Source organism: Anabas testudineus, chromosome 18 (genome assembly GCF_900324465.2).
Source record: "Anabas testudineus chromosome 18, fAnaTes1.2, whole genome shotgun sequence".
Classification (NCBI taxonomy): Eukaryota; Metazoa; Chordata; class Actinopteri; order Anabantiformes; family Anabantidae; genus Anabas; species Anabas testudineus.
The window spans coordinates 21,158,387-21,176,316 of NC_046627.1; the positions used below are offsets into that span (position 1 = coordinate 21,158,387).

The 17,930-nt window shown below is 35.3% G+C and overlaps 2 protein-coding genes and 1 long non-coding RNA gene across 4 annotated transcripts in view; all 3 read left to right on the plus strand.

Moving 5' to 3' along the window:
* Nucleotides 1–17,930, plus strand: part of LOC117153014 (basement membrane-specific heparan sulfate proteoglycan core protein-like) — a 328,715-nt gene that overhangs the window by 289,267 nt on the left and 21,518 nt on the right. The window contains exons 30-32 of the mRNA XM_033326552.1: nt 6,407–6,416; nt 7,893–8,156; nt 8,262–8,537. Coding sequence (XP_033182443.1) covers nt 6,407–6,416; nt 7,893–8,156; nt 8,262–8,537 — 550 coding nt within the window. The remainder of the gene's footprint in view (nt 1–6,406; nt 6,417–7,892; nt 8,157–8,261; nt 8,538–17,930) is intronic.
* On the plus strand, nt 10,234–14,156 carry LOC117153019. Of its 2 annotated transcripts, XM_033326565.1 has the most exons (8): nt 10,234–10,610; nt 11,475–11,720; nt 11,812–11,928; nt 12,081–12,096; nt 12,182–12,276; nt 12,668–12,718; nt 12,802–12,861; nt 13,617–14,156. In XM_033326565.1, the coding sequence occupies exons 1-8, from the start codon at nt 10,316–10,318 to the stop codon at nt 13,700–13,702; spliced, it is 966 nt and encodes a 321-aa protein (XP_033182456.1). In that variant the 5' UTR covers nt 10,234–10,315; the 3' UTR covers nt 13,703–14,156. The 2 variants fall into 2 exon arrangements, with proteins under 2 accessions (XP_033182456.1, XP_033182457.1); XM_033326566.1 differs by lacking the exon at nt 12,668–12,718.
* On the plus strand, nt 17,302–17,859 carry LOC113157435. Its single transcript, XR_003298479.1, has 3 exons — nt 17,302–17,511; nt 17,664–17,679; nt 17,780–17,859. It is a non-coding gene; the product is annotated as an uncharacterized LOC113157435 (long non-coding RNA).

Below are 17,930 nucleotides of genomic sequence, written 5' to 3' on the forward strand. Positions count from 1 at the left end.
ACATTTGTACATTTGTGCTGTTTAAACATCCAATAACTGTGTTTTGTACAAATCATCTGTTTTTATGTTTTTCTTATTTTTTTTTCCTTATATTTTGAACATGTTTGATAGATAAAGTTGTTCTTCTGTTGTTTTGAAAAATTGTTAACTGATACTGTGTGGATTTTATTTTAACCAGGATGGACTTTTCTGTATTTCAAAAACGTTATTTAATGCTTACATTAAAAAAACTTGCAGTCCACGCAGTAAACTGTCAATAGTGTTTCTATGTGTGTCTGTTTGATTCTCTTCACACAGATAGTATGTGTATTTGTTTTATAGTCCTCTGTCTCACTGTGGCGATTTAGCATCTTTGTTTTAAGTGTAGAGGAGCAGGAGCTGAGATGTGACCAAATACTCTTACTACAGAATTATGTTAGGTCTTTATTTTAGTTATTAAACAGTAGCATGTGTGGTTATGCTTCCTGGTGATTATTATTCTGATATATCTAAGAGATGGTGGTAGTGATTGTTAAGGCGTCTATTAATCTGTGTTTGATGAAATCATGAGCTGTGGGTTATTGAGACACCAAATCCCTGAAACCACTTGCGTCTGCAGCCACACTTCATTGTCAGTAGGTGCACAGCATCAAACCAAAGGACACAAACTTAACCTGGAAAAGGGAAAAACCACTGATGGGTCACAACGGTCTAACATCGCTGTGTCTAATGACTATGTAAATACCCAAGATGAGATGTGAAATTAAGAACAATGAAAATGACAAAACATCAAGAAGAACTGCTAGATTAAAGAATGTGGCATGACACCCATCACTACAGTACACTACATCACTACAGAGGCCTCCTTACACACCTGCTTTCTCTGAGACTCTTTATAGAGATATAAAAGACACTGCTGTCTCGTGGGCCCTAACGTCCTCCAATTGGGGGACCTGGATAAGCATTTCTCAAACACTGTGAAACAATGCACTGAGTAGGAAAGAACATTGTGAAGCTTCACATCAAATTAAACAGCAGAACCTGGAATAAAAGACCATATAAACTTTTTATACATTGCACCAAATATGGATTCTACAGCTGCATCATTTCAAAGGTATTCTCACCATAAGGTGCTTTATTTTTAGATTTTCTCCAACAGTTAACTTTTCTGCTGTTTTTATTTCGAGAGAGAAACTACTACAAGTCGATGAAAATGGGAGGATAGTGAATTAAACAAGACATCCCCTACATCTTTTGACTTTGTTTCATTGTAATACAATTAACACTACAGTTAAAGGCATATTTAGTTTATTCTTATTTTGTGGTCTAGTTTATTTACATATATATGTGCTCCAGTTTCCTGCATACAGGACAAAGTATTGTTAGTGAGAAACCAAAGAGCTGTTGTTCTCAATATTATAATAGTGTACCCTCTAGCGAGCATCTCTGTGAAGAGTGTAGAGCACTGATACAAGATGCAAGACAGAGACATCTTAACATTGTATCACTATGTCTGTGCATATTACAGGAAAGAGGACAAGAAATAAATCAGACTGAGTCATCATTCAAGTTTGCTACAAAAACATCAACCTGGTTCAGATTTTGAGGAGGTGGGGGTGAGGTAGGGAGGAGACAACAGCTGTCAGTAATGTGACATTGATCAAGATCATCAGTGAACTAATTATTGCACATATTGTCATAATGAGTTCACCTCCTCAGTCTCTCACTTCATCTCTTGGACTCACTTTCATTTTGTGGTTTTCTGCACAATCACAAATGAATTAAAACAAATGAATGAAGAAACTAGAAACAGGTCTAAATGTCTTAGTTAATACAAACACACAAATGCCTCCATGTTGTATAAATGTCAGTTCAGTCATATCCTCTCTACCAGCAGATGTTACAAGATTCTTTCTTTCATCTCCCTCTCTCAGTCACACTCACCTCCCCCCTCTGCAAACCTTTGCTCTGTTTTCCTGCCTTCACTACCACATGACTTTGCTGCACAGATCACTAACAACTGGGAGTCATTTTGATCAATAAATGATTTTATTATATATTTCTTCACATTAGATTTGTAATAAAATTTTTTTCAAAATGAAATGTTTATTTTATGACTAATATCAACTAGTGAACCAACGTATTTACTCATGTTTCAGATCATGATGTCTACTAATAACAGAACGTCTGCTTAATTTCCAGATTGTTCTGAATCCTGATGAACCAGATTTTACTACAGGTGCAGCAAAGTGTATGTGAGTGGTACTATGGTGATTGTTGTCTAACTTTCTTGTTTTTGACCTTTCTTCTTCCTCACAATCAGCAGCAACAACCTCAGTTTTGAAATATGACAAAACAGGATCATTTTGATATGTACATGTCCATGACCATTATTAAAAGTGAGTTTATCTCACTGTATAGCTGCAGTATTCACATACTGAGGGAGGAACAGTTGTAGTCAGCTTTTGTTATTGAATGATGTACAACAGGTTTAAATATGTTTGTGTTTAGGGTTTTCACATAAAACAGAGACAATGCAACATCTAAATTAATTATTTTGATATACATATGTATGATACATTCACACACAAGATCTATTTACAAACACGCTCTTCAGACATACACAGACATCACATTCACCACAATACAGGAAATATGAAGGGGGTGAGGGCAGTGAACACCACGCAGTATAACATGCACAAATTAACACACAATGTAAAATATATGTTACACTGTTTGAAAAATGAAATATAATATATAATAATAATTAATACAACAGTTTTATCTGATTTCGTGTTTGTTTTATTTAATTCTTTACCATTCTTCCTGTCTCTTCTTTTCAAACACAGTTCATATTAATAGTAGCTGAGCAGAAAGTGTGAACATGTTTTCACACGTTTTCTGTGGTCAAACTAAATACAGACATGTAAGTTTGATAAGTGACCTCTTTTTCACACAGTTCTCTCTTTTTAGATGCTTCAGTTTTCTCCTGATTCAAAGTGAACAGAGTTCTCAGAAACACAGAGACAGAGTCAGTACTAAATGTGACGATGTGATACTTGCTCTGGATGCTGAAGATATTCTGTGAGTACACAACTTTCTCTGTTTGAATGATACAATTGAAGGAAAATATTAATAATGAGAAGAGCAGAGAGTCAGGAGTTTGTCCAGTTTCTCAGTTTGGAGGACTGTGGTAACACTCTACTGGACTGCTTAGTTTTCTACATGTACATATATTCACAATCAGTGTATTCAGGCTGAGCTACCATCATGTACATATGTCAACTATGAGATTAGAAACTTGTGTGTATGTAAAGAGATTATGAGGAGATTTCAAATCTCTTATATTATGTCATTCCATTCATTTGGAAGTGTTTAAAGTGTTTTACCACCAGAGAAATGTGTCATGTTATTTATAAGACAAGAAATTGTAGCTGAAAATCCAGATGAACTTTCTCTAGAACAGTTTAGATTAGTTTTCATTTTTGTCAGTTTGATCATTTCTGATGACTCAGCAGGGAACACCTGTGGTGGAAAGTACATAAAGTGCAGTTACTCAAGTACTGGACACAGGTACAATATTGGGATACTTGTATTTAAATATAATATTTCTATTTCATGTTACGCCTACATTGACCAAAGTGGTTAGAATTAGCTCCATCTTTACCAGCTGCAACTTTAGTGATGTTTCCCGATGGATGTATCAACATATAATCCATTAATATGATATAATTCCGAATTGGGACATTTTGCATAAAGAGTACAAAAGATTCAATTCAGTTCAATTCAGTTATATTTGTATTGTGCCAATCCACAACAGAAGTTGTCTCAAGGCACTTTACAGTGCAAGGTTTAGGACCTTACAGAGTATGATTATACAAAAAATTATATAGAAAACCCAACAATCCCATCTGAGCAGAGATATATTTGGTTTTTCTATTGTTTTTATCAATGACTTTATAAACTTTCTTTACCAGTTTATTGCAGTTAATAACACAAATGTAAAATATGGTTGCCTTTTAATTCATTTTTTCACTGGGGTGTGTCCAGTGAACACACCCGTTCACCAGTTCCTATTCTATTGCTAAAGGGTCAGTTTCTAAAAAATAAAAATGAAGGATGTTCATGATTTTTTAAATGAAATTCTCAGAAATAAGGTTTTTAAAATGTTTCTCACCTCTAATCCTCTCAATAACTACATTTATAGTATAATAGAAGTATATTATAATGTGATCAGTGAAACGTTCAATCCAATAAATGAATCAGTACAGTCTTCATCACCACTTTATTAACAATGCATCATATGCTTTTTAAATTGACTAATATGTTTTTGTTGGTAGCAGATAAATGAACATTTGAATAAAGGGGCTGTAGGTGGAAGTTAAGAGAGTTTCTGCGATTAAACCTGTAAAATCTGATATTTTTATAAATCTGGTTTTAAAGGTTAAAGGTTTTTTATTGTAGAACAAACCATATAGTTAATATTTACCTGTTTTACTGTAAATCTGAAGTTTTAGTCAATCTTAGAAAGTGGGAAGAGTAAATACATTAAACAGGAAATGTTTGTTCCTGTTTGTTTCTGACCTCAACACAAGTGAAAACTGTTGTTGATGTTTTAACCATGAAGATTTTAACCATGATGTCACTGAAACAGTTGTTGTTGTGTTTGAAATGTAGCTCAAGAAGTCATCTCTATCTCTAATGTTAAAATACATAGAAACTCCAGAAAACCAGTTCATCAGCATTTTACACATTTAAAATTTAAGGATTAAATCACATATGACTAGTAACTGTCAATATAAGTCCTCAAATGTACCAGTAAATAAGCTAATAATACAGAACCACAGTCCATGAGGACAGGAGATACAGTAACTTGTGTTTTCACAGAGTTTCTCTTCATTTGCTGCAGTTTGAAGAATTTCTCCCAGAGTCAGTGTTGGATGTGAGGATGGGACACACTTTTCTCTGTGTGCTGCAGTTTTTCTGTGAGTAAATCACTGATTGATGGAACAAATGACAGAAAATGTTGTAGTGAGGAGAACAGAGGATCAGAGGTTTGTTCACTTTGAACAGAGCACACTTGTTATCAGCTTGGTTGCTTTGTAGGAAGGATCTTTAGAGGACGACTGTGTTAAATCATCAGATACAGTTTGATGTGATTTTTACCACTGATCATTTGTTACATTTAGTCATTAATGAAAGTCCAGTTGTTTGCTGTGTTTTCCTCTTGATGTGCTAAGTTTCAGTCTTTATTTTAGTGCTGAACACAATCTTCTCCTCTGGATATGCTCAAGGTAAATGTACACTCTTCTTATTATTATTTAATAGATTATAATAAATCTTCCTCTGTGAGTAACATAATTTGTACTGTAATACTTCATATTAATAATTTTGTAGTTTTATTTTTTTTGTTTCTATTGGTTTTAGATGCTGTTTTGACCCTTGAGCCCAACTGGTCCAGTTTTTTTACTGGAGAGTCTGTGACCTTCATATGTGACTTGAAGGAAGGAAAACACACTGACTGGGAATACAGATGGAGCAAAGATGAAAAGTCTGATCAGTTCATGTCACATAAACACTACAAATATCAAACTCTATTAACAGGAGACAGTGGTCGATACCAGTGCTCTGGTTTCCACAGGAGCTTAAATTGTATAAAAAACAGTAACATCATCTCTTTAATTGTATCAGGTGAGTCATCAATGTTTTATCATCACGACCAACAGCTTTTATTTTGAAGCTCTGTTCATATATTTGAACTAGGTGTGAATATGTACAAGTTAAATGTGAACCACTGTATTTTGTTTTTGACTTTTGTCTCAGAATACATGGTGTTAGCTGTTCCAAAACTCAGACACTGTAATCCAACATGACTGTATCATGATGTACGTATGTGCTTTAGTGTACAGTGTCAGCTACAGAGGAGAATATCTGAACAAATACTTTTAAAAAAAGGAAAAAGAAAAAGAAAGAACCTCTAAATAAACAGTTTAATTTAATATTTGTTGCCTTTTATGAAATATATCAAAACTAAAAAAAGAAATGCAAAACTGTAGAAAAGTAAAAAATTCAGAGATGTGGAAATGGTTTAAACACAGAGGGTGTTGTACATTTTACAGATTTTACAATCTGTGCCATACAATCGGTACAATTTACTTCTTAAAGAAAAATAGTGATAGTAGTTCATATTTAGATTCAAACCTACCTGTTTTATGATTTGTTTCTTTATTTTAAATTGAAACAGATAAACCCAAAGCCAAAGTGACATCAGGTTCAACAATCATACCAGTAGGAGGCAGAGTGACACTGAGCTGCTCTGTGGACGACTCTGATGGTTGGAAATATGACTGGTTCAGACGAACCTCAAACTCTAATGAAGCTCAGGTTGATGGTGAAGAAAACAGAGATATCACAGTCTCTCAAGAAGGAGTCTACAGGTGCAGAGGAAGAAGAGGAGAACCTGTTTACTACACTGATTACAGTGATGAGGTCTCTGTTGAGATAACTGGTGAGTTTAGTTCCTGTGTTTCTAATATTTCAACAAACATCTGTCAGGACATTTTACACCAATCAAGTTAATTCAGTTAATTCATTCTATTTGTAAAACCATCACACTGACTGTATCAGGTCAGTTTGATATTTTTATATATTCTTAAATACAGTACTTCACATTTACAATTAGAATTTGTAGTAGTTTTCTTTGTATTCATTGTATATAATATATAACACAACATTGAACTGCTAAAGATCACTTACTTATTGTGTTAAATCATCAGATACAGTTTGATGTGATTTTTACCACTGATCATTTGTTACATTTAGTCATTAATGAAAGTCCAGTTGTTTGCTGTGTTTTCCTCTTGATGTGCTAAGTTTCAGTCTTTATTTCAGTGCTGAACACAATCTTCTCCTCTGGACATGCTAAAGATAAATGTTCACTTCTCTTCCTTTTTTGGAATGAACTCTTCTTTTTATATTTAATTAATTTCAATTTGTCTCTTTCTGTGAGTAACATCATTTGTACTGTAATACTTTATATTCATAATTTTGTAGTGTTATTTTTTTGTTTCTGTTGGTTTTAGATGCTGTTTTGACCCTTGATCCTAACTGGTCCAGTTTTTATACTGGAGAGTCTGTGACCTTCATATGTGACATGAAGGAAGGAAAACACACTGATTGGGAATACAGATGGAGTAAAGATGAAAAGTCTGATCAGATCATGTCACATAAACACTACAAATATCAAACTCTATTAACAGAAGACAGTGGTCGATACCAGTGCTCTGGTTTCCACAGGAGCTTAAATTGTATAAAAAAAAGTAACATAATCTCTTTAATTGTATCAGGTGAGTCATCAATGTTTTATCATCACGACCAACAGCTTTTATTTTGAAGCTCTGTTCATATATTTGAACTAGGTGTGAATATGTACAAGTTAAATGTGAACCACTGTATTTTGTTTTTGACTTTTCTCTCAGAATACATGGTGTTAGCTGTTCAAAAACTCAGACACTGTAATCCAACATGACTGTACCATGATGTATGTGCTTTAGTGTACAGTGTCAGCTACAGAGGAGAATATCTGAAGAAATACTTTTAAAAAAAGGAAAAAGAAAAAGAAAGAACCCCTAAATAAACAGTTTAATTTAATATTTGTTGCCTTTTATGAAATATATCAAAACTAAAAAAAGAAATGCAAAACTGTAGAAAAGTAAAGAATTCAGAGTGATATGGAAATGGTTTAAACACAGAAGGTTTTGTATGTTTTACAGATTGAAAAACCCCTTAAAGAAAAATAGTGAACTGTGAGATTTAGTTAAAAAATAAAACTGACTGGACCTGAAAGTTTTTTTCATATTTAGATTCAAACCTACACATTTCATGATTTGTTTCTTTATTTTAAATTGAAACAGATAAACCCAAAGCCAAAGTGACAGCAGGTCCAACAATCATACCAGTAGGAGGCAGAGTGACACTGAGCTGCTCTGTGGACGACTCTGATGGTTGGAAATATGACTGGTTCAGACGAACCTCAAACTCTAATGAAGCTCAGGTTGTTGGTGAAGAAAACAGAGATATCAGAGTCTCACAAGGAGGAATCTACAGGTGCAGAGGAAGAAGAGGAGAACCAGTTTACTACACTGATTATAGTGATGAGGTCACTGTTGAGATAACTGGTGAGTTTAGTTCCTGTGTTTCTAATATTTCAACACATCTGTCAGGACATTTTACACCAATCAAGTTAATTCAGTTAATTCAATATTTCTCTTTGTGTCTCTCAGTTTCCACTTCTGTCTCTGTGACTCTACAACCTGACTGGTCTCAGATCTTCAGTGGAGAGAAGATCACTGTCAGATGTGAGATCCAGGGAGGTGGAGACACTGAGTGGGATTATGAATGGAAAACACCTCAGTCCACTTCACATCAGACACATGTTAATTACTGGACTCTCAGTGTTTCTGAGTCCAGCAGTGGAAACTACATGTGTAGGGGCAGAAACAGAAGAGACTCCTATTCTTCAACACAGTGGAGTAAAACCATCACACTGACTGTATCAGGTCAGTTTGATATTTTTATATATTCTGAAATACAATACTTCACATTTACAATTAGAATTTGTAGTAGTTTTCTTTGTATTCATTGTATATAATATATAACACCACATTGAACTCTTGGAGATCACTTACTTGTTGTGTTTCCTTATTCTAAAATGTGCTGTAAAGTTTCCCTGTTGGGTTGTTGTTTAGGTTTGGATCAGTTTGGTGACTGACTGGTCATGAAAAAATTAGCTAAGATCGTTGAATGACATGTGTTGCATATGTTTTTTAGGTTTTTACTAATTCACAGGAACAATAAGTACATTTGTTCTGTATTTATTCAAACCTCCACAGGAGAGAAACCAAAACCACAGCTCAGTGCTGATAACAGAGACGTACCAGTAGGGGGCAGTGTGACTCTGAGCTGCTCTGTGAATCCATCATCTGGTTGGAAATATTACTGGTACAGAGGAGATCAATCCTCTGAACTCCTGATCAGACATGATGATGTTTTCAAGTCAAATGGACAAATCAGTGTCTCACAGGAAGGACAGTACTGGTGCAGAGGAGGAAGAGGAGAACCAGTTTACTACTCCCAGTACAGCCAGTCAGTTAGAATTAACACATTGGGTGAGTTTGACAAGAAGATTTGAAACTCACAATGTAGAATAGAAATCTGTCTGAATACAATTTAACATCTTTGTTGTTCTTGTAAATTGTTGAACATGAACAGTCTCAAACAGGGTGGTTGTGACTCTGAATCCCAACTGGTCTGAGATCTACCATGGAGAGATGATCACTGTCAGATGTGAGATTCAGGGAGGAGACACTGAGTGGGAATATGAATGGGAAACAACCAGCTCCAACAAACATTCAAATCAAAATGAATTCAGGATTAGTTCTGCTTCTTCATCCCACAGTGGAAACTACAGGTGTAAAGGCAGAAAGAAAAATGCTCAATATAAAACAACAGAGTGGAGTGATTTCATCAAACTGACAGTGAACAACAGTAAGTCAAGTTATATGTCATTCAAACTGAAAATGTTAATAATTCATAGAGATTTACACTCATTTATTTGGAAGATGATTTAATCTAAAGTGACAAGTTACAAGTGAGGTACAAAGTCAACAAGAACAAATGTTTCAGTTTTATTAATATACATTTAGATTTTCCATAGTTAGACCATCTTAAAGTTTCTAACACCTATTACAAGATTATTCAAGTTCAGATAAATTGAATTTAATGTTGCACAGTAGACATAACATGTGTTGATACAGAGAAAACCTGTTTCCAACAGATAAACCCCAGTCTGTCCTCACTGTGTCTCCATCCTGGCTGAATCCTGGAGCCTCAGTAACTCTGAAGTGTGAGGTTGAACATCCATCTTCAGGATGGAGGTTCTACTGGTATAAGACAGTTCCCAAACTGTCAGACAGACTCTACACATATGAGCTGCTACCTGGTAGTGACAGTGGCACTGAAGAGGATTCTTACATGGTTCATGGACAGACACACACAGCAGGATATGTGTGTAGAGCTGGAAGAGGAGAACCAGTGTTTTACACTGAACACAGCAAACCAACGTTTGTCTGGTCTGGAGGTCAGTTTGTTCCTTTGTTCCTTTCTTTTCATCTTTATCTTCCAGTTATTTTTTCTGTGACCAACATGTAAAATCTATGTCAGCAAAGTAATGAACTTTATAAAGCTGAAGAAATCTCCAGGTGTCCTGTTGACTTATGATATTAATAAGAATGAGAAATCTTTTGAAGTTCTTGTTTAGCTCTGTATAAGTCACAACATGTGTGTGTACAACATGTTTTGTGTTTCAGATTTTCCTCCATCAGCGTCTCTCACTGTGAGTCCTGACAGAGTTCAACACTTCACCTCTGACTCTGTGTCTCTGAGCTGTGAAGGAAACTCTACTGAGTGGAGAGTGAGGAGGTTTCCTGAGGACAGTTACCTGTCCCTCTGTTCTGACTGGGGGACGATGACTGGATCAACATGTAACATTAGTGGACTGAACAGTTCTGCAGTGTACTGGTGTGAGTCTGGATCAGGACAGTTCACTAATTCAGTCAACATCACTGGACACAGTATGTTGGATTCTTTTCATTTCATTACTGTATTTACAGCATCTTCTAAATGCAGTTATATCATTTACTTCTTAGAACTGAGTTGTACACAGTGAAGTTTTCAGAGTTTAGTTCATGACTCTGCTACATGGTACAGTAGATTAAATAACATGACATCAACAGACAAAAATATCACAACTAATAATCTTGGTAGTTTTCTTTACTTGTGTCCACAGTTCACAATACAACTTATTCCTAAATGTCTTCACAATAATTATCCTCTCTCTCTTTAACAAACCACTGAAAAAGATTAAGACTTCTTTCCACAAAGCTTTTGTCCTAAAGATGTTCTGTGCAGTCAAACAGAGAATTAAAGGTTCATTAATAGTCTAAACAGCTCTAAAGACCAGTTTTCTTTGTTGTTGTTTCTTACTTTATAGTGTACTGTTCAAACAGCAGCTCCCTCTGGTGACCACATTTGGTGACACATCTGATCAGGGCTCAAATGATAAATGACACAGTATATTGATGTGTCCATATGTCCTGTTCTCTCTAGAGTTGCTGTAACAAGCTGTCGTTTGGCTTCATCCCAGTTGCAGCTTTACTCTTATTCTGTTTCCAAAGAGAGGACAGTTCCATACTGTCTCTTATCAACGGTGAAGATCAGGATTAGTCTGAAGATTTAGTGTCAATCATCACATTCAAATCAAGTGTTGGATCATTTATTCCTAGAAATTGTAGAAAAGCTGTTTATGTGACAAAAAGTAACTTATAGTTTGTAAGTATTAGATTAAATATCAGTAAATAAATGTAGCATCACTCTACGTCAGCTTCTTCTGCAGATGATCTCTGACTGAAACTTGTTACTGTTTGACTGTTTTCTAGATGCAGATATGATCCTGATGAGTCCTGTTCGTCCTGTGACTGAGGGACAGTCTGTTTCTCTTGGCTGCAGATTGAAGACAGGACAAAAACTTTCCAACAACGTGTTTTTCTATCAAAATGACAAACTTCTCCAAACTGATACCAGAGTGGAGCTGATTATCTCTGCAGTGTCAAAGTCACATGAAGGTTTCTACAAATGTCAACACTCAGGAAAAGAGTCACCACAGAGTTGGATGACAGTGAAGAGTGAGTAAGATTCAAATGATTTATGTATTTTCTCATGTATAAAATAGATCATTTGAAGTTTCTGACTACAACATAATATTTATTCTTATAGTCTCTGCAGGACATGAAATATTTCCGTGGTCACTGACCATTGGACTGGTTTGTGGAGTCCTTTCTCTCGTTCTTCTCGTTCTTCTGCTCCTGTTGTGTCGCTTCAGACGGTCCAAGCGTGAGATATTTGTCTTTCTGATATGAGCTGTTTATTTGCTACTTTCTCTTGTATTATCTAGATACATAGATATGTTTTAAAGTCATAGCATGAAACAGCAGCAGGATTCTTTATGTTTGAAAACTATGTAACAACAAATGTCTTTTTCACAGATTCCTGCTTTATCAGGTCAGTAAACAGTTTCCTCTCTTCTTATATTTAACAGCAGCACTTTCCACCTCTGGATTAAACATATGTATTTATTTCTGTTAAGGTGGATTCAGTCAGAGAGCAGCAGCCGCCCCACCACAAATCATGGGGTCAACGAGAGTGAAAACCATCATAATGACCAGTCCTCTCCTCTCCATGGTCAGTATTTGAACTGATGATGATGATGATTTAGGTTTCTCTGCTTTACCTTTTTGTTATTTGGATTCTTATTGCTGTTGTTGACTTTGCATTAACTCTTCCTTACAATCAGTTCCTGAGGTGATTTAAACACAACAAGAAATCCACATGTAAAACTACCACATGGAAATAATCCAACAATATTATTGCTCCACTGTTTTCTGTAGATGAGAACAATATGAATATATCTTACAGGCCAGAGTGTGACTTATTAAATTTAAGAAATGAAGACTATGAAATATTAAAGATGTGCTGTCTTTGTATTTGTTCTTTTGACACCTTTAAAAACAAAATTCAATTTGAATTATAACTTTTCTTTTAAATAAATGTATTTATTTCTTTTTCCCTGTAGGTGAGGCTCATATCTATGAATCAGTGAACGACTCTGAAAACTCTGGAAATGGTTCAGTAACAATAGATTCATAGTGTATGTTTAGTTAGAAATGTCTGTAATGATTTAATACTGAAACCATCTGTATATTTCAGATGAATCTGATGATGCCACATATTCTTTGATTGAACTTATTACCTTTGGAATGAAGAAGGGTGAGGACTCCAATTATTATACAAGAGATCTAATTTAAAGATTTTACCGCCTTCTGTGTCTTAAATGATCGTTATTTTTCTTTTGCTGTGAAACAGCAAACTGTGGTACAGTCTCAGAATTTAAAGCTTGTACAATGTGTCACATGGTTAAATATAGTTTTGGGTCAATATGCAGTTCTGAGGCCAGTGATACCTGCAGAAAAGTATAAAGAACATGAAACAGAGAGGAGGAAGCACAACTGAAAAACAATGATATGGAAAGAGTGTGAGTGAGGAAAATGTCTGAATCCCCCCTTCACCATTGCTCTGCCTGGATGTCATTACATGCGTCCTCTTTTATGCTCGGACACAACTCGTGTTCTTCACCTGAGTTTGCACATGTACAACATGACTGAAACTAACAGGTCATCAAATTGTTTCTGGGAGAACACGGTTTCTAAATGATTAAATTTGTATTCACAGGTTTGCAAAACTGTGATTTAGATATTTGAGTGAAATCACTGGAACTGTGCTGAGCACTGCTTAGTTTAGTGGGTTGGAGTCGTGTTGTTGACACATGAGCTTCATGATTTAAAAAGTGTACATTGTTCGATTTCGAGTTTATAAAAATTGTAACTGTGTTTGATATTACTGTAAGTTTATTTTGTAGAACTATAATGGAGATATTAATCTGACTACCTGTCAGTTCAGTATGTTATCATAGTAAATTATGAAATTACAAACAAATATTTCAATCAAATCACTTCTGTTCACAGGAAAATCTTCTGCTGCAGCGACAGATGAACCTGTTCGTACTCAAGTCAAACCTGGAACGTCTTTTGGTAATAATGCTGCCATGTAGCTTATGGTGATGATTTATTTGATAAATAGTTAAACGAGTTACAACTCATAATAATGTCAGAAAGCATGGTTCCATCTCTGATAACTCCATGTTGTTTCTGTGTTTTTTATCAGGCCTGTAAGGAAAACAAACCAAAGACAAATGATTGACAGTATTTAATAAAACCACTGTGAGCATCTCTGCTAGAAAACATGACAACATGCTCAGTAGTTTGTCCTGTAATGTGTTAATAGATGACACAACAGAACACATCATCACACATGCTCATAAGATTATGATGTACATATTCTGTTATTTCAGCACAAAGCACAGATTGCTGGATGTTCCAAACAGCAGCTAAATGATCATTTAGTTGTACAGTAGGACAGAGGTGACGGTGCAGAGAGAAGCTTTTTCACACACGTTTACTGTGTATATGTAGTTTGATCTACTACATATCCTGCTGATATATGTACAGTATGCAACTATGTATTTTCTATTTGTATTTTTACCTTTTTACACATATTTCCAGTAGTAAGTTGTTTATTTTTAATTGCTTTATGTACTAAACACATCCCTCAGTCTTTTCCCTCTGACATTATCAAGCTTGACAAAAGACACATTGTTGTTCTGTGAACTGTTCAGAGCAACAAGACATTTGTTCTTTTCATTTCAAACATCACAAACTAGTCCCGTTCATCTCAGTTATGTGAAGGCAGAAAGCTCCGAGACATTCAGATGAAAAACCTGAACAAATACTGAAAAGCGTGTTCATGGTGAGATCCCACTAGGTGTGGATGTAGGGAAAGTGTTGGTAAATCTAGAGGAGATCAGCAGAGATTAGACGTGAAGCACAGCAGGGTTTTTCATGTCCCCACATGAGGTTGAAAATCTGTGTTTTCCATCAGTTCTTCACATACAGGATGTTATGTCATCTGTTCATCTCTCAGTGGCTTCACTTAGTTTGTTCCTGACTCTGCCGTTTTCTTGTGGTGTTTCAGTTTTAAAATCTGATTTCTTCATCTACTTCCTCATTAAAAACAGCGCCACCAAAGATAGTTACACTGAAAAGCAGTTTTTAATTCTTGCTCTGTTCTAACTCCACTCTTCATGCAGTATGTGTGTCAAATATGAGACATTCATTGTGTGTGTGTGTGTAAGTGATTGAATGACTCACTGTAATCTGGATCCAGTCACAATAAAATCCTGATTATTTTTATTTTGTCAATATTTATTTGTATATATTCTTTACAATGTTTTAAGATGACCTATGTACATGTATTCCTTGATGTAAACGATGCATTAGAGCAGTTTGACCCATTTCAAGTTTCACTGTGTTCTGTGAATCAGCTTCAGTCTAGTTTCAGAGAGATTCTTTAGTCAGTCTGCTTGAAAAGCACAAACATGTTTCACTGAGTTTTTCTGTACTTTAAGCTTCATTTCATTTGCTGACAATTGGAACCAGTTTAGTTCCAAATGTCTTTTTTCTAAAAATGAAATTTACTAAATCTATTCTAATACTTTAAATGCTTCATTTACAGTTAGTACTAATTAGGGTTGTGATGATAGGTTCATTTGAAAAACATTGATATTCATCTTTGATACCTCTCCTTCTTCTTCTGACTGCTCCCTTTAGGGGTCTCCACAGCCAATCATTTGTCTCCATCTCACTCTGTTCAAATAATCAATCAAATAACTTTATTGTCATTGTACGTTGTACAACAAAATTACAACAAAGTTCTCTGATTGGTCCTCTGTCCTTTCTGGCAGCTCCATCCTCATCATTCTTCTCCTGATATACTCTGCATCCTTCCTCTCACTGTGCTGTCCCTGTAATCTACTCATTTCTCATCCTTTTCACTCCCACTCGTCTCAACTCTCTTTGTTTTTGGTTAGTACTTCACATTTACAATTAGAATTTGTAGTAGTTTTCTTTGTATTCATTGTATATAATATATTACACCACATTGAACTCTTGGAGATCACTTACTTGTGTTAAATTAGCAGAGATTGTTGAATAAGATGTGTTGTATTTGTTTTTATTAAGTTATTTAAGTTTTTAGTAATTAACCATTTATTACATTTATTACAAACTTAACAGCAGAGAAACCAAAGCCACAGCTCACTGCTTATGACAGAGTCATTCCAGTAGGGGGCAGTGTGACTCTGAGCTGCTCTGTGAATCCATCATCTGGTTGGAAATATTACTGGTACAGAGGAGATCAATCCTCTGAACTCCTGATCAGACATGATGCTGTTTTCAACTCTTCTGGACAAATCAGTGTCTCACAGGAAGGACAGTACTGGTGCAGAGGAGGAAGAGGAGAACCAGTTTACTACTCCCAGTACAGCCAGTCAGTAAGAATTAACACACTGGGTGAGTTTGACAAGAAGATTTGAAACTCACAATGTAGAATAGAAATCCGTCTGAATACTATTTAACATCTTTGTTGTTCTTTTAAATTGTTGAACATAAACAGTCTCAAACAGGGTGGTTGTGAATCTGCATCCCAACTGGTCTGAGATCTACCATGGAGAGATGATCACTGTCAGATGTGAGATTCAGGGAGGAGACACTGAGTGGGGATATGAATGGGAAACAACCAGCTCCATCAAACCTTCAAATCAAAGTGAATTCAGGATTAGTTCTGCTTCTTCATCCCACAGTGGAAACTACAGGTGTAAAGGCAGAAAGAAAAATGCTCAACATAAAACAACAGAGTGGAGTGATTTCATCAAACTGACAGTGAACAACAGTAAGTCAAGTTATATGTCATTCAAACTGAAAATGGAAATACTTACATTAAAGTGTACATTTACATGTATTTATTTTGCAGATGCTTTTATCCAAAGTAATTTATAAATTAGGTAAAACATTATAGAAAGCCCAAGATGTCAATATTTGCCTAATTTTTCCTGCTGTTTGATGTTTTATACATTTAGTAAGGTAGTGTAATATTATAAACATCTGCATTTTTGAACACTGCTCCATGCACCACCACACATGTACCAGCACACTGAGTTCACTGGCCCAACGGTGCTGATTGCGGTAAATCAATTTGTACATTTTAAATGGTGACAAAACAGCCAGTGCACAGAGACGACAATCAGCATCTGCATCTGGCTCTAATGTCATCTTCAGCAGAACCAGCTCACATGGAGAGGTGTTTGTAAAGTGATGTTTATGTGGGCATTGAACTGTCTGTAGAAATTGCACTAGATGGCAGTAAAATGTGAGTATGATTGAAATAACTTCTGAACTGTTTTACAGTGTGAGGTAGAAAAGTCATCACTGAATCAGAAGTTGGATTAGTTTCAGTTGATTTAACATTATTAGTGTTTACAATACAACAAGTCCTCCAGCTTTAACACCCATATGTCTCTTGTAGTAGAAATGGTTTTATACATTAAGGTGTTCATAATGAAACAGAAAAACACAAATATTAAACAGTTACTTTGTAGAAATTCATATTGAACTAAGTTTAGAGTTGTATTTTATGGTGATTTACTCTGTTCTATGTCTAAATATTCATGTACATGTAGCAGTGAGTGAGTTGAAATACATTGTAGGCTGTTGCTAAATGTCTTTTCATTTATCGTCTTTGTCCTGGATGAAAGTCTTGTATTTGAAACTAAGACTTGATGTGACTTTGACTTTCTGTTGTTGTAAAACACTCTGATTGCACAGAAATAATACTTGTTATTTATTACAGTGACGTCTACGACTGAAAACTCTTCATTTCCTGTGTCACTGGTCGTTGGGTTGGTTTGTGGCATTTTACTGATTTTTCTGCTTTTGCTGCTGCTTTGTTGCTGCAGAAAGTCAAAAGGTGAAATGTTTTACTTCTTATATTTGATGACAGTCAAAACTGTTGATCAGAGAATTATATTCTGATATATTTACTGTAACAACAATGGAATCATTTTACATGTTGTATAAAATGTAGTAGAATATAAAATAATATCAAATGTGTTTTCACAGGTTCCTGCTTCATCAGGTTGGTACAACTCTCTCCTCTCTCACTGTGAACAGAACAACAGTACATTACATGTTCCTCATTCAGTCTAATCTATTTCTCATGTGTTGGGGTCCACCAGGTCTCAGAGAACCAATCAGAGCTCTGCTACAGGTCACTTGACCAACCAGGATGAAACACAACCCAACACATATGCCTCTCTTCTCCATAGTGAGTTTAAATCCTGATTAATTTTTTTGAGTTAATATTAACTCAGAGTCTAACATTTGAAT